At 37.6% G+C, this 23,371-nt stretch overlaps 1 protein-coding gene across 1 annotated transcript in view; it reads right to left on the bottom strand.

The window, feature by feature from the left end:
* CNTNAP4 (contactin associated protein family member 4) overlaps nt 1-23,371 on the bottom strand; it is a gene marked incomplete at both ends in the record, with an annotated part of 193,079 nt that overhangs the window by 65,645 nt on the left and 104,063 nt on the right. The window contains one exon of the mRNA XM_079548789.1: nt 3,174-3,321. Coding sequence (XP_079404915.1) covers nt 3,174-3,321 — 148 coding nt within the window. The remainder of the gene's footprint in view (nt 1-3,173; nt 3,322-23,371) is intronic.

Here is a 23,371-nt window from a genome sequence, read left to right as displayed (position 1 = left end):
CAAGTACAAGCTGTGAGAAAAAAAGGATTGAACCTGCCTTCAAGGATTTGACCCTGCCAAAAAGACCGTGGGGGCTCTGGTGAATGTCAAGCTGGACACGAGCCAGCAATGTGCCCAGGGTACAGCTTGGATAATGAAGCACTCAAACAGGATAACCAGAGAGGTGGTGAGTGCCCCATCCCTGGAGACATTCAAAGACAGTCCGGATGGGACTCTGAGAAACATAGTCTACCTGTAGATGACCTTACTCCTTTAAGGGAAATTTCACTAGAAGATCTTTAAAGTCCCCAGCAAGCAGTTTACCAAAATCAGCAGTAAGGAAAGACGGGAAGACACTCAGGGGATATCTTGATTCTGTATTACAATACACAAATTAATTAAAAACTCCTATGTTTAAGAGATGCATACAGAACAGCAGTGAGGAGTATTTATTATTATTATATGAATATAGGCTTACTGACTTATTCTCTTACATTTATGCTTTCCATATTTGATGTTAATGTTCACATACTTTCACTTTACTTGAAGAAAAAAGAAGTGATTTTAGCCAAGTGATATATAAAAAATGATAAAAATCCATCAAAATCATTAATGATTGGACAATACACATAGAAAGAAGCTGATATCCTTATAAAAAGCTCATTGAGTATTTGCAGTTCATAATTGAAGAAGAAAAATGCCACTGCACTTGAAAGTCACATTTTGAAGCAAATGAAGATGTGAAGGACACTCATTAAAACACTAAGTTATTTTTCATCTGAATGGTTTTCTTTCAAATCAGTGGAAATCAACTATTTATTTACTTATTTTATTTAAGTGAGATCATTTTAAAATCATTTTTACTGCTTTTCTTTTAGCTGTATAACATGCACCAAATAAGACTGAAGGAAAGAACTATTACATTTTCACTTCAATAGCGGACATAGTCCATATATTCAGTTGAATATATTCCATATGTTCAGCTCTAAATGAGAAGAGACTTTGCTACTTTTACAGTAGTACCCAGTGAGATCTCTCTGAAACATAGACTGAGAAACAAAAAAACAGGAAAGTCTGAATCAAAGTAGATATCTCTTTCTGTTTTTTCCTTATTTTCTAGTCCCACATGGAATTATGTCAAGGCATAATTAGAGTAGCATTAACAAAATGTGTCCTGAATGTGTCTTATAGGTGGAGAAAAATCTGGAGAGTAAGAATTCCTCTTTAATTTTATTAAGTACATTTTTAAGCTAAGTGATGATAACCTACAGGTGTATTTTCAATAGCAAACACTAAATCCAACTATTGTAAGCACATGATTTTTATTTATGTTTTAAATAAAGCAAGCTGACAAGCAGTCTGCAATTCATTTGAATTCAAGTAGTTAAAAAAGAAAAAAATCAAGACTACACCACATCATTAATAGAGAGAAAAATTTAATTGGCTTAAAGAAAGCTTCTGCATTTGTAACAATCTGAAATTCTTTAATTGCTTTTCTAGAGTGCATAATAGATGAAGTAAAAATGCTTTCTTAATTTAAACTAATCTTAGACGAAAAAGGAATTATAATTAATTTGCTTCCATGAGTTATCAATAGAATAATTTGCTTACCAGATAAATAAAATACAGAAAGAAAAACATTATCTTCTTCTAAAGTAATTCCTATCTACCCTCAACACACACACACATACATGAATTATGTAAGTCCTTGTTGTATAAGTCTCATAGGTTTTCATGACATGGATGCTGTTTTGTTTTTTGCACAATAATTGTACATTTTCCATTGGTAGGATGCTATAGAGATATCACAGAAAAAGAGGCATAAGATGTAATATCAAAATGTAATAGAGAAAACTACAGGAGTGGAAAGTACTACAAAAATCTTGATTCCAGGAAGGTGGAAAATGTGAGTTTCAGTGTGAGAATATTTTGTGAGCAAGAGTTTCGGTATGGATGTAGATGTCTCTAAATACCTAAGGTAAGGTCTAGGAATAAATGAAGCTGATTGTACATTAGCAAAGTGCAATGACAGGAAAAAAATCTGTCATATCAGAGAAGAGATAAAGGGTCTCAGATGAGTTTTCAGCTGAAATGAAAGATTCCAGTCACCTACTCAGTCTCATTTTAGTAGTCTTGGTGCACAAAACTGTGGAGGGCAATTTGAATTTGGCAGAATTTCTCAGCTAAAACAGGATTATTGGATTGTCCTAGGAATAAGTAATATTTCCAGTCTCCAGAAAGACATCTCTGAGAAGTCTGGTATACTTTTCTATCCTTCTCCAGGCATAAGACCTCTGCTCTCTTGTGAGCCTACACATCTAATTTCTGAAATGACCTAATCTCCTACTGTTTGAGATTTTCAACATCCTTTGATCATATCTCTTTAGTCATTTTACAAAGCTGCATTAAAAGATGCTTTTCTGATATTAAATTGAAAGTGACAGATCTCATACTAATGAGCAGATGAAAGGAGAATTACATGGAGAATATTCAGAATAGACTAACGAAGAAGAGAATGACTTAAATGTGGAAGTTGACATTGAGAACAAAGGAAGGAAATAAAATAATCAGTTAAAAATTGCTTAAAACTGAAATATTTAACAAACATCTTGCTAAGATAAGTTCTTTCTGAAAGTCTAGGAATGAAGAAGTGTAATGGGTAGACAGCAGGGAAAGTTATACTGTCCAGCAAATCAATGTAACTATAACAGCCATACTTTTACTTGTTAAATGTATAATTAGTTACTAATATTTTTAGTGAAATAAAAGCTATGCTAAATGTACCACTTAAACAAATAACATATTTGAAATATATTAAAAATATGCTATGCTTCTTAGTACATCTCCTCTCCTATTCTATCAGGATCAGGGTTATATACATTCAAACCCAACTAGTTTCCACATTCTTCCCTTTAGGGAGAAAGCATCATAACAAGATACAGTTTCTAAAAATATCATGTAAAGAGTTTGTAGCAAATTAGTAAGTATATCCACGCCGTTAATTCCAACAGGGAAGAAGCTGGAAAATATGCATAAGTTGCTGTAAGTGAATGCAGGAAAAACAACAACGAACAACAACAACAACATATACAATATTAAAACTAAGCTTAGAATTCTACTTTTAACTGTAATTCAGATAGTAAAAGACCACAATGGAAAATTGTTTAATTTAGCTGATTCAGCAAAACACTTACTGTATGTGCATCCGTACACTTCAATGCGCATGCCAATTCTACCATTGGGATTCCAGTCCAAGGGCACAAAGCGGAGAAATCTTGCTTTAATGGAATGCTGAAGCTTATAATATACAACACTGTCTGCATTTGTGTTTCCAGAAATGGCCTAGAAGAAAATGAAAAATTGAGTTATTTGAATTCATATTGAATACAAAAGCAGCATTACTGAACTGTACAGGAATAAAATGTTCAGTGAATTCACAGGAATAAAATCTGATTCCTTCTGATCAGCCATCTATTTGGTACTGATATCACACCCATTAATTTGCATAAAAATTCTAAAGTTTATGAGAATGAAATACCATTTCCCAAAAGAAATACACCTTTCCAAATTGCATAAAAAGCCCTGGCATAATAGAGCAACTCTATGATTTGCTCTTATCTAAAGGTCATCACAATTTCATTAAAATCTAAAAGATGGAGTTTGCTGAATCCGAGATGTTCTGCTTATAATTGCAGGCTGTGATGTGCAAAGACTCTGGCTTAGACTTTGATTTCCATAATGAAGCAAAAGGACTGTAAAAAGGTTTTAACTTAGTACTCGAATTTATAATTCAATGTTTTCCCAAAGGGAGAGAACAAGAAGTCTTATTGTAGAAAATATTTTGGCTGTATTTAACAGATAAGATTGATTTTACCTTTTTTATACGAAGTAAAGGAGATTAATATTAAGGAAAGATAAGAATACAAAAATATAAGAAATTGTAATCATGAACTTTAGTAATATCTTGAAGAATATATAATATCTTTGATTTTGCTGGTTACATTCAGGCATGCTTTTTTGTTGGTGGTGTTTATATTGTTAAGTTGGCTTGGTTGTTTGCTTGTTGTTGGTTTGTGCTTTTGTTTTTGTAGTAGGTTTTATTTTTTGGATGTCAGGGTGTTTGTTGTTTGTTTGTTTGTTTGTTTGTTTTGCTTGATTTTCTCATTGCCTATCTGTTATATGATGAGCAGAAAGAATTTATATTAAAATTTGTGGGGTTAAAGTATCTGATAAACAGAAACAATTATCTGAATTTTTTGATAAACAGGAATAAAAATGATCACATGCTTCAATGTATGTATACAATATTGTCCCTAGAGAACTTAGCAATAGAATTTGTGACTGCAGAAGTGTATAGAAACCAACAGGTCCATGTTCACTTTTCATGCAGTTTTCCAGAGTTCCAGTAGTGGCACTCTGTTTCATTTCATTCATTATGTACCTCCCTTATGTGAATCTGTCTATCTTTTTTGTACTTCTAAAATTCTTACAAATTTTTATCTCTGAGCGTTCAACAGAAAAAAAAAAAAAAGGAAAAAATAGCTAGTGAACAGTCTCATTACAGCTAAACTATGAAGCTAATGAGAAGTAATGAGTCACTCAGAATATTTACATGACAGCTTCATGTTCTATCATTTTGCTTTCATGGCAAGCAAAGCTAGAAATGCTCTATAACAAACACCAGAGAAGGCCTACTGCTTCAAGGGTGAGTCCCATTCAGGCTTCTTAAACCTTTAAATCACTATCTGTAGTCTGTAATAAATGTAACTGCCAGTGTAACTGCCTGTTAAACTGTAGTCTGAACCAGAATGAAGAACTGAGAAACTCAAATATTCTGAGCAAATGAAGTGTCTGATTAAGATTCCAATTTTTTCCAAAATCATTTTCAGAAGTCAGCCACTTCATGAAAATTATGGAAGACTTGAAAACAAAATGCATTTTGACTGATTTTTACTGCACTGTATACTCATGTTTTGTGTGTTTAAAAAATATGGTTTTACTTCAATTATAGTCTATAAGTAACTAAAACTACTCCTTAAAAAATTAAAAGCAGATAATTTATAAATCAATAATTTTATTATATCAAAGAAACTTTGAATGGTTTGGTTTGCAAAGGACCATAAAGAGTATGTAATTCCAACCTCCCTGCCACAGACCAGGAAGCCAACCGTTAGATCAGTTTGTCCAGAGCCCCATTCAACCTAGCCTTGGACACCTCCAAGGATGGGGCATCTATAACTTCTCTGAGCAGAAAGAGTCAGGAAGGCAAGAGAAATGCCAGTAGGCTACTGATAATTTCTCTGTTACTGTTAGTTTAAAGCACCATCCAGAACTATCCAAAAGTCATTTTTCTCCATAATCCTTGAGCTATTTTTATTATATTAACAGTTTAGATCTCTACAACAAAATGGTTGTCTGCTCAAGTCAATATAACACACAGTGCAATTAACAACAATGTCAATACAATATTCAGTTTAAAAGAAACATTTGATCATTAATGATCCTTTTATGTTCCTTTCAACTCAGGGTACTTTCATTAATCCCATTAAACTTTCCAACTCCCTCAGTTGCTCTTCATAAAGACTCCAGACTGCTCACCAGCTTCACTGCCGTTTTCTGAACATGCTCCAGGTCCTCAAAGTGTTTCTTGTAGTGATGGATGCAAAACTGAACACAGTGCTTGAGGTACTACCTCACCACGGCTCAGTAGAAAGGAATTATCACTTCCCTGCTCCTGCTGGCAACACTATTTTTGATACAGATCAGAATGACATCGGCTTTCTTGGCCACTTCAGCACACTGCTTGCTCACATTCAGCCAAGCGTTGATCAGTATCCCCAGGTCTGTTTCCTCTACACATTCTTCCACATTCTCTCTCCCAAGCCTGAAGTACTACCAGGGATTGTTGTGGCCAAAGTGCAGGATGCGGCACTTGGTCTTGTTGAACTTCATCCTTTTGGCCTCAGCCCAGATATCCAGCCTATGCAGATCAATCTGTAGGGCCTTCCTACCTCCAGGCAGATTGAAACCTCTTGCCAGGTTGGTGTTTGCAATCTTACTGAAGGTACACTCGGTGGCCTCATCCAGGTCATCAATGAAGACATTGAACAAGATAGGCCCCAGTACAGACCTATGGGGAAAACCACTTGTGAGAAGTTGCCAGCTGGATTTAACTCCATTCACTACCATTTTCTGGGCCTGGCCATCCAACCAGTTCTTAACCATTCAAAGAGTGTATTGGTCCAAACCATGGGCTGCTAGCTTCTTCAGGAGAATGCTGGTGGAGACAATATTGAAGCTTTTGCTGAAATATACATAGACTACATCAACAGCCTTCCCATCATCCAACTGAAGGATCACTCAATCGAAGAAGGAGATTAGGATGGTCAGGCAGGATATGCCTTTCATGAACCTGGCTAGGTCTGAGTCCCTGGTTGTCCCACTCAGACCATGTGACTTCCCTCAAGGTGATCTGCTCCATAACCTCTCTTAGTACTGAGGTCAGGCTGACAGACCTGTAGTTCCCTGAATTCTCTTCATGACTCTTGTAGATGGGAGTCACATTGGCAAGCCTCCCATCTCCTGGGACCTCTGTGGTTGGCCAGGAATGCTGGTAGATGATGGAAAGCAGCTTGGCTATCAACTCTGCCAGCTCCCTCAGAACTCACAGGTGGATCCTGTTCTGCCCCATGAACTCATGGCTGTCCAGGTGGAGTAGTAGGTATGTAGCAGAAATTCTAAGTCATGGCCAGAAGCAGTAATTGAGCAATTGGTGGGAAGGAAGGGCCAACCCAGGAGAGCTCAAGTGCATGCAGTGCATTTGAGTGACTGGAAGGGGTGGATGCTGGCTTCCTAGACCTCATTCAAATGTTGGCAGTGGAGGCAAAGGCATATTGTGCTGGAGACCCTACCTACCTGCTGCCTTCGAAAGGTAAGAAACTCTTTTCCTTCATTTCTGCAGCTGCTTCATTTGAGCTCATTCTCATTTGCTGTAGCTAAGGACTTTGCCACCCTGCAATTGTCATGGTAATTTCCATCCTGTTATAGCAATACAAGGTCTCTAACTATTTTCGCCTGAATCATGGGAGGTTTATTCTGCTCCCCATACAAGACAAGGTCAGGGGAATCCCTGAGGGTAACTGATGTGACTTTTAAAGACAGATGTAAAGAAGGCATTGAGAACCTCATCTTTTTCCTTATCCTCTGTGATAGTGTTCTCCGCAACAGTGTCTCCAGTAAAGGATGGAGATAGTCCTTAGCCCTTCTCTTACTGCTAACATATTTGTGAAAAAGTTTTTTTGTTCTCTTTGATCCCAACAGCCAAGTTAGGTTTTTGGACTTTTGTCTTTCTAATTTTCTACATGCATATCCTTACAAATTCTTTGTACTTTCCTTGAGTTATCCCTCCCTTCTTCCGCAGGAGGTAGATTCTCTTTTTCTCCCAGAGCCTCAAGAAAACTTCCTATTCATCCATGCCAATCTTCTTTGCTTATCTTCTGGCACAGGGTTAGACTACTCTTGCATCTTTAAGACTTCCTTCCTAGAAGAGACCAGCAGTCCTGCACCCCTTTACGCTTCAGGACTGAATCTCAAGGGATTCCCCCTATCAGTATCCTGAAGAGTCAGAAGTCCACACTCCAGAAATCCAAGGAAGCAGTTCTGCTGTCTCCCATCCTGACATCACCAAGAATTGAGAACTTTACCATTTCATGGTTGCTCTGTCCAAGACAGCTCCCAGTCATCACACCTCCCTCCAGTCCTTCTCTGCTTGTGAACAGCAGGTCCAGTGGGGCCCCTCCCCTGGTAGGCTTTCTTAACAGCTACACCAGAAAGTTATTTTCCGTACACTCTAGAATCCTCCTACACTGTTTCTTCTGTGCTGTGTTGTATTCCCTACGTATATCAGGGAAGTTGAAGTCCATCATGAGAACTAGGTTTGGCAATTGCTCAACTTCTGACAGCTGTTCATAGAACACCTCATCTGTCTCTTCTTCCTGGTTAGGCTGTCTATAACAGATTCTCACCAGGATCCTTCTTGTTGGTCCTCTCTTGATCCTTACTCATCGACATTTAACCTTATCATTTCCAGCCCCAACCTCAACAACAACAAAGCACTCTCTATGTTAGAGAGTCACCCCCCTTCCTTCCCTACTTATGAGCTTATAGCCATCCATTGCAGCACTTCACTCATGGGAACAATCCCACCAAATTTCTGTAATGGCAATTAAGTCATAATTTGCCTGGCACACAATGGCTTCCAGCTTCTGTTATTTATTTTCCATGCTGTGTGCATTGGTGCTGAGGCACTTCACCTGAGCCCCTTGCTTCACTCCCAATCCATCATCATTCCTCTAGGCTCATCTTTAGGGGCTCCTTCCTCTTTTGTGTATAGTTTAAAACCCTCTAAATGAGCCCTGCCAGCTCCTGAGCTGGAATCCATTTCCTTCTTTGAGACAGGTGAGATCAACTCGCAGCCATACTCAGGCCGAGTACTGAGTAAACTCTTCCACAATTTAAAAAAAAAAAAAAAAAAAAATTCTTGCATTTACACCAGTTTTTCAGCCATATATTTATGAAATGGGTTTTCCAGCTCCTTTCAGTAATCTTCCCTGCCACTAAAGGGATAAAGGAAAACATCTGTATCCTCACTCCATCCACAAACCGCCTCAGCCCCTGGAAGTCCTTTTTGATAATCCTCAGCTTCTCTCAGAAACTTCATTGCTTCTAGCCTGAACTATCCATAAAGGATAATAATCAGAGGGATGAATCAGACTGGGAAGTCTCCTAGAAATATCTCTTATTCAGGCCCCAGGGAGGCGGCATGCTTCCCTGATGACAGGGCTAGATCAACATACAGGGACCTCCGTTCCACTCAGAAGGGAGTCATCTACAACAATCACCTTTCTGTCCTTCTTGGTGGAAGCAGTCTTGAGGTGTGGAGTCAACTGCCTCACCTTAAACAATTTCAAGGGTGGACCACCCATCACATCCTCACTTACCTCTCCCTCAAGTTCCAGATCCTGAAACATATTACATAGGGGCACCTGAGGAACCAAGGTAGGTTGAGATGGGGGTTGCCTGTAACACCAAGCTGGGCCCTGTTTCCACTCCTCCTTTCTTTAAATTGCCTCCTCCTGTTTAATGATGACAGTGGAGGGGGTCCATCACCATTTGGCACTTAGTGTCTTAGTGTTCAACAGAGAATTACTCTGCAAATCTATCTCCTGCTCGCACTCTAGGATACTATTTAATCTCTCTGCCTCCTCCTTGAGCTTCACCACCATACTGAGCAGATCATCCACCTTTTCACACCTCACACAAGTGAAATCTCTGCTGCCCTTCACCGACAGGTGCTTTCTGCAGCCAGGTACTTGAACTGCCACATTTCTAGGAGGACATGTGTATGGGAACTGCTGAGTCACAGCCTGAACCTCTGATTGATCACCTGAGGCGAGCCATGAGTCAGCCAGAGGAGCACAGGTGAAGGCAATTCACCTGCGCTGAATCCCTCCTAGACCTATTTAAGAGCTGGCTACCACTAGGGAAGGATCTCTTCTGGAGATTGCCTCTTCTGGTGTTTTGTAGGTGAGCCCAGCATAAGGGTAAGCTTTCCATTTATTCTCTTTTGTTATCATTGTCCGCTTTGCCTAACTCTCTTGATTATATTGTGATTGTAACATCTTGATATCTATTGATTATACAGCATGCCATGTGAGTTGCCACACCAAACTTTCAGCTGACCATTTTTAATCTATAGCCACCTATAGCTATAAATGTAGATACAGCATCTACATTTAAATAGTCTGTAATAGACTATTTAAGATGCCTAAACAAACTCTTACAGAAAATAAAGGGATAATTGTTATCAATTATTTTCTCTGCTGTTTTGAAGGCAGCAAAATGATATTAATTTGGGATGAAAAATATTCCTAACCTAATACAGAAAGTACTTGGTATCCACAAAAAAAAATAAAATAAAAAAGGAAAATCACAGAAACAAAAACTTTGTCCTGCAGTGTATTGCTCTAGCATTCTAAACTGCATTGATTGCATGATAATTTCAGTTGTCCATATGGACTCACTAGCCAAAATGAAGTAGGCTTCTACTTTTCCAGCTTATGGAAGAAAACGAACCGGCATGCATTTTGCACTACTTTATACTTTCTGAACATCCTGAATTAGAAACTGGGATCTTTCAAGATTGAAAACACAACTATTTCATTCCTGGATGAATAAAAATATAAAAACAGATAGGCAACAACTTAAGTACAATGTAAGTATTTTATGATATAAAGAGACTGTGATAACTTAATTCTGGTTACTCATATATAAAGATTATTGCATAATCATTTTGTAAATTAGTAGAATGGTTTGGATTGGAAAGGATGTTCAAGACCATCTCTTTCAGACTCCCCGGCTGTGGACATGGTGCCAACCACAAGACCAGGCTGCCTAGGACCTTATCTGTCCTGGCCTTGAACGCCGTCAGGGATGTGGTAACCACAAATTCTCTGGGCAGCTTGTTACAGTGTCTCATCATTCTCTGAAGAATTTCTCCCTACTCTAGATCTCCCCTTCTTAAGTTTAAAGACCTTCTCTTTTGTCCTATTACTATTAGACTTTGTAAAAGGTTGATCTTCCTTCTGTTTATAAGTGACTTTAAAGTTCTGGAATGCTACACTGAAGTCTCTTTGGAGCAAACTCTTTTCCAGGCTTTGTCCAATGCCCACTGCCCTCAACCTTCCCTTGCAACAAAGGTGGTCCAGCCTTCTGATCATCTTCATGACTCTCCTGTGGACTCAGTAAAAGAGATCTACATCTTTCTTGTATTAGAGCCTCAGATCTGCACATAGTACAGCAGATGGTACCTCACAAGAACAGAGCAGAAGGGAACAATCATCTCGCTCACTCTGTTGGCAAGGGAGAGCATGTAATCATACATTATAATTTTACAATTCTGTAGTTTACTTCCTGATATGATTTATTTTTATTTGATCAAATGAAATTAGTGGTTTTTTTGTTTGCTTTTTCTATTATTGTTTTTTGTTTGTTGTTGTTGCTGTTCTTTTTGTTGTTGTTTTTCACTGCTTTTTAATGATCATTTTTACTCATCTGGAACATTTCTCAAAGCTTCATATATTTTATTTTTGACTGAAAATTTTATGTGTATGTTGCTGTACTTTAAAATCAACAATGAAAAAGAAGCCCTAGCTTGCAACATGCATTCTTGGTTGCTCTTGACTTATTAAGCAAGGTGTTTAGAAGGATCTCAACTGTAAATACAAAAGACAGAGACAACATTGAACAAAGTTATGTTTTATTCACAAGAGATCTTAGCTTTTCATGAGGCAATAAAAAAAAAAATAAACTTTTGTTTTAAAAATCTGAGATGAGCGATCAAAGTAACACTAAGAATTTGAGATGTTAGCACTAATAAGAAGTCCTCTACAAGTATTGAAGATGGTAACAGCAAGAGATGTGATGCTCGTTAGAATTCGGATAAAAGTTTATAGCAGCAGCAATGAGATGTAGAAATGTGAATTATATGAAATAAAAAAATATCTTTGAAAGAAAGCAGTCTACTGTTGTGGAATAAAATTTGTTAAACTTAGTTTTCCAGATTTTTTTTTTTTTTTTGTCAGTATAGACTCAAAGAATTTTACTCATTTAATCTAGAAAATGATGATGATGATGATGATAATAATAATAGTAATAATGAAAACAAGATTAAAATGGAGTCCCTCATTTTTTAATAGTCATAATTTGAATCTTTCTGATATAACTTACTGGATACCTTATGTAATGTGCTTATAATTAATAAAACTAATTCAAGGATCTTATTTCAAGTGTAATCTCTGAAGGATTTTGTTGTGAATTCAAAAGAATTAGAATTTAAATCCTTAATCCTCAGGTTATTTAAGTAAAAATGCAAAGGGATCTGTTTTCTACTCTTTAGTTTTCCAAGTTTGGGGAAAAAATTGATGGACAGAAAAGAACTTAATCCAGACTTTACTGAATAATAGGATGTTTCATACCATCGGTTTTAATAATATTTCTATTTAGACTTAATGTTATTATCTTCATACTTGGATACTTGTCAGACTTCAACTGTGACAATAAAAGACAGAAGAAAAGCCTGAGCACAAATATTCCCTTACAGTAATAAGAAAATTAAACTTATTTATTGAAGAAGAAGAAGAAGAAAAAAAAAAAAGAATCCCCAGCATAAGAGATCTAACTAGCTATCTTTAATACCTAATAAATTTACAGGCACAATACTGCACTAGCAGGCATCATCACATTCTTCAGAAATATAGACACGCCAAAACTAGGATATCTACATTTTGGATCACTCCGATATATTTTCTTTTGTTCTTTCCCATGCTGGGTTTAGAAACATTTATTTTTTTTTTGTTTTTTTTTAAAGCAGTGAACAGAAATATATAAAACTCGTGTGTATTTGTGAGCCAGGAAGTTTGTCTCCAACACAGAATGCACTCTAAGGAGTAAAATAATTGTAGACCTGCATTTCCTATACTTGTGTGTACTTTTAATTGGAAATAAATGAATAAAACAAAGATAAATGATTTAAAAATGCAATTACGAGTATAACATGCAATGGTAGACATAAAGAGCACATGATAGACAGAGAACAGAGGAGACGTGCCTTATCAAGAAGTGTGGATATGGGAGGGAAAGGAAAGGTGACTGAGACAGTAATGTCCATCAGCTATAGGGAATGTAGGAAGGCTTCAATTCATACTCCTTCCAGCCAGGCAGTTGGGAATGTGAGTACAAAGACAAAGCCTCTGAAAACAAAATAAAATAAAAAATAAATAAAATACATAAAGAAGCTAACTCTCCAAAGGTAGATGACAGAGGATTATTTTATTCATTGTGCCTTGGAGTAGTCTTTTCTATGGCAGTTAATTATCGATAATGGTGTAAGATTACAAGTATGTGGATGTGATTCAGTATGGTTATTGATGGTGTAAAAGCATTTTAGAAAACCAAGTTAGAAATGTAAATAAAAATGTTATGGAAAAACAGCTTGAAGATTTCACAGTCATATGATAGCAGAAGTGCACTGATATGATAGCAATCTCCATTGCTATGTGACAGCACTTTTGGAATTTTGCACTGGAGTGATTACAGCAGTACCTACTGTTCTTCTTTTCACAACTCCACAATGAAAGGATCCTTTCAACTTCTGAGAAAGGTAGACAGCTGCTTAAAGTCTTCCATCTCCAACAAAGCTATACCAAAAGCCTGCCAATACCCTTTTAAACCCTTAAAGTACCCTTTTCTGAGGTAATCTATGACAAGGATGGAGAATGCCTCTTGGCTGATCACAACAGGGTCTTTTTGCTACTCATTCCCAGTCAGGATCCCTTCAGACTCCAACACAGCTAGATCCTGGGATCCTCTTTTCACTATTGAAATACATAGGGGTTCAGATCCTCTTGTAACTTGATGGCAATAAAGTATGTTCTGCGACACTGTCCACTAGAACCTTATACTCTGGTGTGCCACCAGAGTGGCCTGGCCATCAAATCCACATAGTCCAATAAGTGTAATTGCCTCTTTCCTTCACCTAACTGGAGGCAGGGCCCCTCCAATACTTGTTATTGTATTCATCACTCACTTCTCATGAGTAGAACCCAAAAGACTCGTCATCGAGCTCAGAAATAGGATCAGACCATCTTCCCTCTCTTGGAGTCTGCCCACTGTAACAGGACAAGATATTTCCCTGAATGAATTCCTTTTTTCAATTGTTCTTCCTTGTAAATTATGTACCCATGCCTGTAGGGTAGAAGTGGTTTTTCCACTCCATTTCCTCACATCCACTTCATGGTCACGCAGGTAAAAACACAGAATGGAATTGCACTTTTGGTGCATTCCCTCTATATCCCCTACATAAAACAGAGGAATGCTTACTTCTGATAGCTGAGATACTGGTCTATACAGGTGAGGAGTAGGATATATTGTCTTTGAATTGCTGGAACTCCCTGAACAGTTTCTCCAGAGCTGAGACATATGCTTAAAGGCTGGATGTTGTGTTGAGGGACATGGTTTAGTGGGAGCTATTGGGAATAGGTGAACGGTTGGACTGGATGATCTTTTAGGTCTTTTCCAACCTTGGTGATTCTATGATTCTATGATTCTATGAGACATTGTTAAGGGTGCTAGTATAAAATGATAGTGAGCTCCATTCAAATCTCTGCCATCTAACATTATCTGGATCTTGGGATAACTGAGTTAGTCCAAGTCAATGTTTTACATCATCACCTGCATAGCCTCAGATACTGGAAGCTCTTCATCATAGTGGTCCACTTGACTGGAAATCTTACCAGATCTTTCTTGAAGGAATATGCTTCCTTCACATCTGAAGACAGTCACCTGCAAAAGGTGAAGGTTCATGTTTCTTTTCCAATTGATTTGGATCACTGCTGCCTGTCTTTACTACCATTAAGTCTGGGCTACTAACCCCATTATTCCAACATCAGGGAAACTAAATGACAATAGGCTTGCCTGGGTTATATCTGAATCTTTCTGCATATCTTGCAGTTCATTCAGAGTTAGGTTACAAATTTTGACTCCTTTCTCTCATCATTGTGATTACTCTACTTCACTCTCTTCTTTCATTCTCATTTTAGCAGGAGTGTCTGTCCTTAGTAAACAAGCTGACTTTTGAAGTTCTTTTCTTGTCTCTGAACTGTAGGGCTTGTTGCAGGTGTTGGAGAAACTTCAGGATCTGTTACAGGGGTTAACCATAGGGCCTGTATAAGTATTTGCTTTATAGTGTTTCTCCAAATATTACTCAAATCTAACTACGTGTCAGAGGTGTATAGTAAGCCAGACGTGCATCACAAGAAGTCCAGAGTAGGAATGCGTAAATGTATGAATATCTATTTATTAAAATAGCATAGACATAACACTTCTGATACTTCAAGAGTCTTTCAAGGGCTTTGCACTCTGCTGGTTTGAGATAGGTCTTATTAGGGGTGAATGGTAATAAATTTCATTTGTTCTATATGACATAATAAAACATGTCTCTGTTTCATCAGTTGAAGTGGATGAAAAACACATGCAAACACTGCTGACAGCTTGTCATGATGATCTCTTTAGTTTATGTCATGAAACTAAGCATTTACTTGCTTTTGAATGTTTACATCTGTTGGTAGGTGTTAAGGCTACACCAGTGAGGAAAATGTCTTTAATAGGTGGGAGCCTGTATAGGTTGCAAAGTCCACAATAAAAGACTTTGCAATCCTAGGTATTTGACCATTTTGTTCAATAATTTATTGTCTTCTGGATAAAGTATCCCTGAAAAGAGATTATCAGTATGAATTACTACTGTTCATATTCAAAATAATCCTCTTTACATGAAAGAAACAACAAATTCTCTTTTTGCATACTAATTGTCGTCCACCTGTAGGGAGGTTTCCATGTGAGTAACATGTTTGTGTGGCAAAAATTGAAGCTGAACAAGTAATAATGTTGCCAAATTCTATTTTCAAGGTTTCCAACATATTTTAATATTTTTATGTGTGATGTTTATGGCAAAGAAGAACAAGAAGCACTCCGAATCTTTGCATGCAGTAAAACCAGAAACTGTGATCAAATGACTACAATTACATAATTGCCCAGCTAAATATTTCCTTAAGCATAATCTGTCATGGTTTTATGATTTTTGGTTGTTGGTATCCCACATCATAGCATCACGTAGTGCGCTGGGAGTTAAAGTGTTAATGATCCATTTCTGTCCCAGAAGAGAAGAACTACATTCCACAGAAGACTGTTCAGTGTGTTATTATCATTTCCGCTCAGGAGGAACAGCTATAAAACCTTGGAAAGTCATTTGACAGCCCTTTCTTTCTTCGGCTCTCCTCACTGCTGCTTGTCCTGACCGCATGCATAGCCTCAGCATTAGCGTAAGACCTACGGCTTTCAGATACTTTCATTACATTTAATTTATTAGCTTCAATTCTAATTATATTGTGTTACATAATTATATATTATATTATTATGTTATGTAATTATATTGCGTTTTATATTGTATTGTAGTGTGTTATCTTGCATTCCAATACTACATTTAGTAAATTAGTTTGTTTCTTCTCAGTTTATTGCCACTGTTTTTTCTTATTTTGGGAATACCCTGTTTCGCTTTTCTGGAGGTGCAGATCCAAGGATCCCTCTGCCCTGCTAGTCACAGAACTGGGCAGAACCAGTAAACTGTTGACAAATGACAATATTATTTTTTTCTTCATTAATGTTGAAATTCTTAATAGGGCGTATGAAAACGGCAAAATGAACCACATGAGAAACAATGTTCCACAGTGCTCTGGACCATTATTTAAACCTAAAAACTCCTAAACCATTATTTAAACCAGAGCTGGGTATAGATGGCATCTTATACATTTCCATGTAAAGGAAAGCAAAGCAGTAAATAAGAATACAGAAAAATTAGAATTCTAAAACTGTTTTCAGCATTTTCTTTCAATTTTCAATATCTCAATAATCTCAATAATTTTAGAAATCAGAATTTAAAGTTCTTTGATAAATCCTTTATGACATAAAATCTTTTAATTTGGGCAAATTTGAAAAGCAATTTTGAGGATATTTAGATGTGAAGAGTACTGAGTTGATCTGCAGAAATATTTGTGACATGGAATAATTATCCATGTATTGGTTTTTCTGCATTACTTCATCCTAATAGATCTTGCTCACATTGCAGCATCTTTTAAATTGGTTTGGTACATACTAGTGTTGTAGAGTCAATATAAATAATGATGTCTCAAGTGGGTAATTTTATTTTGCTATTCAATTCCTTACTGCTCTGTACATTTGGAAAAAAAATTAAGTGCAAGGCACAAGGGAATGGAGTATCATGTTTGTATAACAAGTAAAACCAGTGCCTATAAACACATAAGTTGATCCTGAAGTGCTTTTGAAATGCATTAAAGTCTAACACCTAACTATTTGAGGACTCAAAGAAATTCAGATGCAAATCTAAATCTGAATTCTTGTGGCATATCTCTTGTACAGATTACTTGGGGGGAAAAAAGAAGCATATATCTGCACAATTGTAATTCATGTGACAGACAACAAAACCATTTTTTTGATAAAAAGTGTTTTTCACTTGAACAAGGGAAACAGAATTGTGTAGATGAATAGTGATTATAATAGTAATTATAGAATCATAAAATATTCTGAGTTGGAAGTCCCCCAGTGATCACTAAATCAGAATTAAAGATCTGGATTGGAAAAGACCTTCAAGATCATTAAGTCCAACCATCAACCTGATCTACAAAGTCACTAGACTATGTCCCTCATTGCCACAGCAATATGTCTTTTAAATTCCTCCAGTAAATTCTTTCAAATTGGGAAGTCAGCCCACTACTACGCTGTATATATGTAACGCCTAGAATGAAAACTCTGTCAGGAGTGTAAAACACTTAACTGAAGATTAGTTAATCTTCTGCATTGCTTGGCACTACCCATATAGCATTTTAAATTCTGTACTTTGTGACTATAGCATTTTAAGCACAAGCAGATGTTAAAAAGTCACACAGTAAATGCAGTATAAAAATTACACTGATTACTATCTTACGTTAGAAATGGGCCTACATACAATTTCTGTATATTTCATTGGACCAAAAGTGAAGCCTTACCAGAGAGGGGAGTTGGATTACATGCCCTCTAATGATCCCTTACAACTCTAAGAATTCTATGATTATAGAATTCCTTTCTATGACTATAGGATTCCTTTTCCTGTTGACATAAATGAAAAAGCCTTTCTTATTATTCAAAAGGAAAACAGAGAGTCTGGATAATGGAAGGCTTCCCTAGGGTTGAGGAGGAGATGATCAGAAAGCATCTATTGCTTTAATGCACACAAATCCATGAACCTGAACAGAATAGACCCATGTGTACTGATGGGGCTGGCAGAGACGACTGCTGAACCAATCTCTATGTTCTGTGAAAGATCTTGGTGAATGGAAGCCTGAAGACTGGGGAGTAGCCAGCGCCGCTCTGTTCTTCAAATTGGAAAAGAGGGAGGATCCAGGAGACTACAGGCCAGTCAACTTGTCCCTGGAAAAATGATGGAACAACTTGTTCTAGATGTCATCCTGGACATCCAGGGAACCTGCTTTGGCAGGGGCATTGGACTTCATGATTGCTAGGAGGTCCCTTCCAACCCCTATGATTCTGTGATTTTGTGATTTCCACGCATTTGGAAGAGGAGAAGTTTGTGAAGAGTAGTCAACATAGATTCAACAAGTGGAAATCATGCCCAATCAGTCTGGTAGTTTTCTATGATATCATATTTTGTACCTTGACTTCAGCAAGTTGTTTGACATTGTCTCCCATAGAGTTCATTGTGAAACTTAGAAACCGTGGGATAAACTTACCCTCAATAAGTTTGCAAATGCACCAAGGTGGGAGGTAGTGTCAATCTGCCTAGGTAGGGAGGCCCTTCAGAAGGATCCAGACTAGATGAATCACTGGGCTTAAGTGAATGGGATGAGGTTCAACAAGGTCAAGTGCTAGATTCTGCAATTTGGCCACAATAACCCCATGCAACACTATAGGCTTGGGACTGAGTAGCTGGGTATCTGCGAAGAGGAAAGGGACTTAGGGGTGTTGGTGGATGCTCGGCTGAACATGAGCTGACAGTGTGCCCAGATGGCCCAGAGGGCCAGTGCCATCCTGGCCTGCATTAGAAATAGTGTGGCCAGCAAAAGCAGGGAGGTCACCATCCCCCTGTACTCAGCAGTGGTGAGGCTGCACCTCGAGTATTGTGTTTAGTTTTGGGCCCCTCACTACAAGAAAGACCTGAGGCCCTGGAATGTGTCCAGAGAAGGACAGTGAAACTGGTGAGGGGGTTCTGGAGCACAAGTCTGATGAGGAGTGTCTGAGGGAGCTGAGATTATTTAGTCTGGAGAAGAGGAGGCTCAGGGGAGACCTCATTGCACTTTACAACTTCCTAAAGGGAGGTTGTGATGAGGAGGGGTTTGGCCTCTTTTCCCATGCAACAAACAGGAGCTGAGGAAATGGCCACAGGTCATGCCAGAGGAGATTTAGACTAGACATCTTCTCTCATAGAGTGGTCAGCCACTGAAATGGCCTACCCAGGGAGGTGGTGGAGTCTCCGTCCCTGGCAGTGTTCAAGAGGCATCTGGATGAGGAGCTATGAGCTACGGTTCAGTAGCTTGTGGTAGCAGTGGTAATGGGAGGACAGTTGGACTAGATGATCTTGTGGGTCCTTTCCAACCTTGTGATTCTATGATTCCATGAAATGAGAGAATCATAGAATCATCATAGAATCATAGCATGGCCTGGGTTTAAAAGGACTTCAAAGATCATCTAGTTTCAACACACCTGCCACAGGCAGGGTTGCCAACCACTAGACCAGGCTGGCCTTGAATGCTTGCAGGGATGGGGCATCCACAACCTCCCTGGGTAACCTTCTCCAGTGTGTTGCCACCCTCTGAGTGGAAAACTTCCTCCTAATATATAACCTAGACCTCCCCTGTCTCAGTGTAAAACCATTCACCCTTGTCCTATCACAATCTACCCTTGTAACCAGCCATTCCCCTCCTGCTTATATGCTCCTTCCAAGTGCTGGAAGGCCACAATGAGGTCTTCCCGTAGCCTTCTCATCTCCAAGCTAAACAAGCCCAGTTCCCTCCACCTTTCATCATAAGAGAGGTGGTCCAGCTTACTGATCATCTTAGTGCCTTCCTCTGGACTCACTCCAACAGCTCCACGTCCTTCTTGTGCTGGGGGCTCCAGATTTGGATGCAGTACTCCAAATGGGGCCTCACAAGTGCCAAATAGAAGGGAACAATCAATGGTGAGGTGGATTGAGAACTGGCTGACTGGAAATGCTCAGAATCTGGCACAGAATGGCACAGAATCTGGCTAGAGGTCTGTAACTAGCAGTATTTTCCTTGGGTTGGTCTTGCCTTCTTCAACATCTTTATCAGTGACTGGGTGGAAGGGATAGAGTTCACCCCCAGCAAGTTTGCTGATGACACAAACTAGGAGAAGTGACAGACAATCTAGAAGACTGTACTGCCATTAACTAAGACCTGGGCAGACTGGAGAGTTGGGCAGGGAGCAATCTGATGATGCTTAAGAAGCCTTGCATTTGGGAAGGAATAACAGCATACATCAATACAGTTAGGAGATGATCTGCAGGAGATAAGTTCTGCAGAGGAAAACCTGGATGTTCTGGTGGACAGCAGATTGTCCATGAGCCAGCAGTGTACTCTGTGGCCAAGAAAGTTCATGACATGTCAGGATGCATTAAAAAGATTGTGGCCAGCAGGTCAAGTTGATCCTTCCCTTCTCTGCCCTGGTGAGGCCACCTTTAGACAACTGTGTCCAGTCATGGGCTTTCCAGTTCAAAAAATACCAGGGATTTCCTAGAAGAAGTTCAGCAGAGGGCCACAAAGATGATTAAGAGCCTGAAGCAATCTCCCTTATGAGGAAAGGCTGAGTAACCTAGGCCTGTTCAGCCTAGAGGAAAGAATACTGAAGGTACATCTGATTAATGTTTATTTACATCAAAAGGGAAGTGGGAGACAAACAGATGATGCCAGGTTCTGTGGTATGTAGCGATAGGACAAAGACTAATGGCCTAAAACTTGAACATAGGAAGTTTTATGTTACTGCGCAGAAGAACTTCTTTACAGTTAGGGTGACAGAGCACTGGAACAGGTTGTCCGGAGAGACTCTCCTGCTCTGGAGATATTCAAGGACCATCTGGAGCTTTCCTGTTCAGCCTATTGTAGGATATCAGCTTTGGCAGGCGGGTTGGACTCGATGATCTCTTATTGTCCCTTCCAACACCTGCAATTCTTTTATTCTGTGATTCTGTGATATCTAAAATTATTATCTGATCATATTACCTGCCAATTTTCCTGGTCCCCTCCTCTTCTGACTCACTGGTAAAGACAGACAATTAAGTCAGCATTTCTTTTGAGAAAAAGAGTCGATTTGTTTGTGGTGATGAGCTTTCAGCATGTACAGTAATGTAAATCTTATTCATTTTGACATTGAGATAGAAGATATTGAAAGAAAATTGAGGAGAAAAAGCTCTGCCAGAGGCATTAGAAAAAATCTGTAATCACTTCTAGGAGCTGGAATAATTGAAACTGTTAAATAAGCATGAGACATCACAATGCAGACTTATTTACTTTGCAGCTAATTTGTGATTTATACATAAAATATAAAGACATATAATGCACACTTATATAATATAAGATTGAATTATATTTTAGGAAATATCCTGTGCATTAAAATGCATAGCTTTTTTAGTATATAAAAGTATACTAAATAGTATAATTATAAGAATATGATAAATTATATGTATACAATTAATATTCTGCACTTATATTGTAACATAAATATATATGATGCTTTGGGATTGTTTTTAATTTTGGTTTGGTTTAGTTTGATTTTGGAGTGGCATTGGCACAAAAAGACTGTGAAAGACTGATAACACAGAAATACCAGGACTCAAAGAGTCTGTGAAGGAAAACCAAAGCTCACCATTCTAAAATATATTTTAGGCAAATTTCTTGTAATTTTTTTTTTTTTTTTAAATAACAAATCTTGATACTTGTTGAACTTACTGATCACACAAATTTTAGCAAAATTTTCTTTTTTCTGAAGAATGGATGGATATATCAGTGGAGAAAAATGAAAAAATACTGTTTTTCAAAGATGCTGCTGCAAGTTTAAAGAAGTTCTCAGGGAAAATTTTCAGATAAAATACTATCTTCACAAAATGAAAAGATGAGTGTATTGGCTTCTTTTGAGAACTTTTGATGAGACATAACTGAAATATTTTGGCATAATGAAATACAAACAGATTATAAAGGTGACTGGAAGAGTCTTAAATGCTCTCCTGTGTTGCTGGCTTTTTTTCAGTATTTGTAGGTAGACCTTTTTGAGAGAAGTGGGAGGAAGATAAATGAAAATAGTTAAGGAGAAAGGACGGATAAAAAGAGAAAAACATCCAAACTGCACATAAAATGACACAGAAGGAGTGACAGAATAAAATGGATATAGATTGTTCAGTTTATTTTGAAAGAAAAGAAAGAAAGAAAATATGGTCTTCAGTAATTAAATAAAGAAAATTCTATTATTTTTTTAAGAAAAAAATTATGTTGAAACTGATTTTATTAAAGAAACTGATCTATATGTACTCTTAAACAAGAGTTAGTAGTTGTACTTCTCTCATTTATTTGTTTCATTGTAGTTCAGTTGGTCTTCATCCAATAGCAGCTACAGTTTCAACATCTGTCGGAATTATTCTAGTGATCTGCGACCTTCTCCATGGAAAGATGAACAAACGATTGCAAGTTAAAAACAAGAAATATCCTGTCTGAAGGACTGGAATATATCAGCAGATGCAACACTGTAAACCATGCAAGTTATGTAATGAATTTCAGGAAAAAGTTGTACATCTATGAAAAATAATGATCACTAAAGTCATCTTTAACAGAAAATGTACTTTTTTTTTTTTTTAATGTCACAATAAATCTTTTAAGAAAAAATGATTTCAGAAATATGATAGAACAATAATGAAGATACTACAAAGTTTTTGCTGCGGAAAAGGTCAAAACTGAGATTTTTTGGTATCAAAACTACGTATTTTTTCTACAAAAGCAGAAATTGGGTAATGTTTGTGTAATTCCAAAAAGAAAAGAGAGAGCGGGAGAAAGAAGGAGTTTTTTTCTATCTGGCAAATCCTGAAAAAAGAAAAAAGAAAAAAAACACTATCAGTGAAAATTAAAGATTCTACTCTCCTCTATGAGATGAAGTTGCACACAATTAAGGAACAGCTGGGGGAACTGGGATTGCTTCATCTAGAAAAGAAAAGGTTCGATGGAGAACCTTACCATTTTCTACCATTACCTGAAATGAGGTTGTAACAAGGTGATAGTTCACTTCTTCTCCAGGTAATTAACAATACAACAAAAGGTGATGGTTTTAAGTTTCACCAGGACTGGTTCAGTTTAAGTATTAGAAAACATTTCTTCTTAAAAAGAATAATGATGCATTGGGACAGGAAATTCAGGGAAGAGATGGAGATATGGTGATATGTGGGGATTTTCAAGAAACATGAAGATGTGATACTTAAGAATATGTTTTAATAGACATGGTGGTGATCAGTCAGTTGTTGGGCTGCTAGAGGTCTTTTTCAGCCTTAATGACTCCATGACTCTGCAAATTTGACAACTTTCTCAATATTGAACCTTGTAGAACATGAAATAATAATTCAGCTGTTTGACTTGGTTTGTCCTTTTAGGTTTTGTTTCTAAGAATAATACTGATTACACTTCTTGATCTTTACAAAAATTACAAAAAAGAA

The sequence above is a fragment of the Tetrao urogallus genome, assembly GCF_951394365.1.
Source record: "Tetrao urogallus genome assembly, chromosome: Z".
In the NCBI taxonomy this organism is placed as follows: Eukaryota; Metazoa; Chordata; class Aves; order Galliformes; family Phasianidae; genus Tetrao; species Tetrao urogallus.
This window is presented reverse-complemented; position numbering and strand designations above follow the sequence as displayed.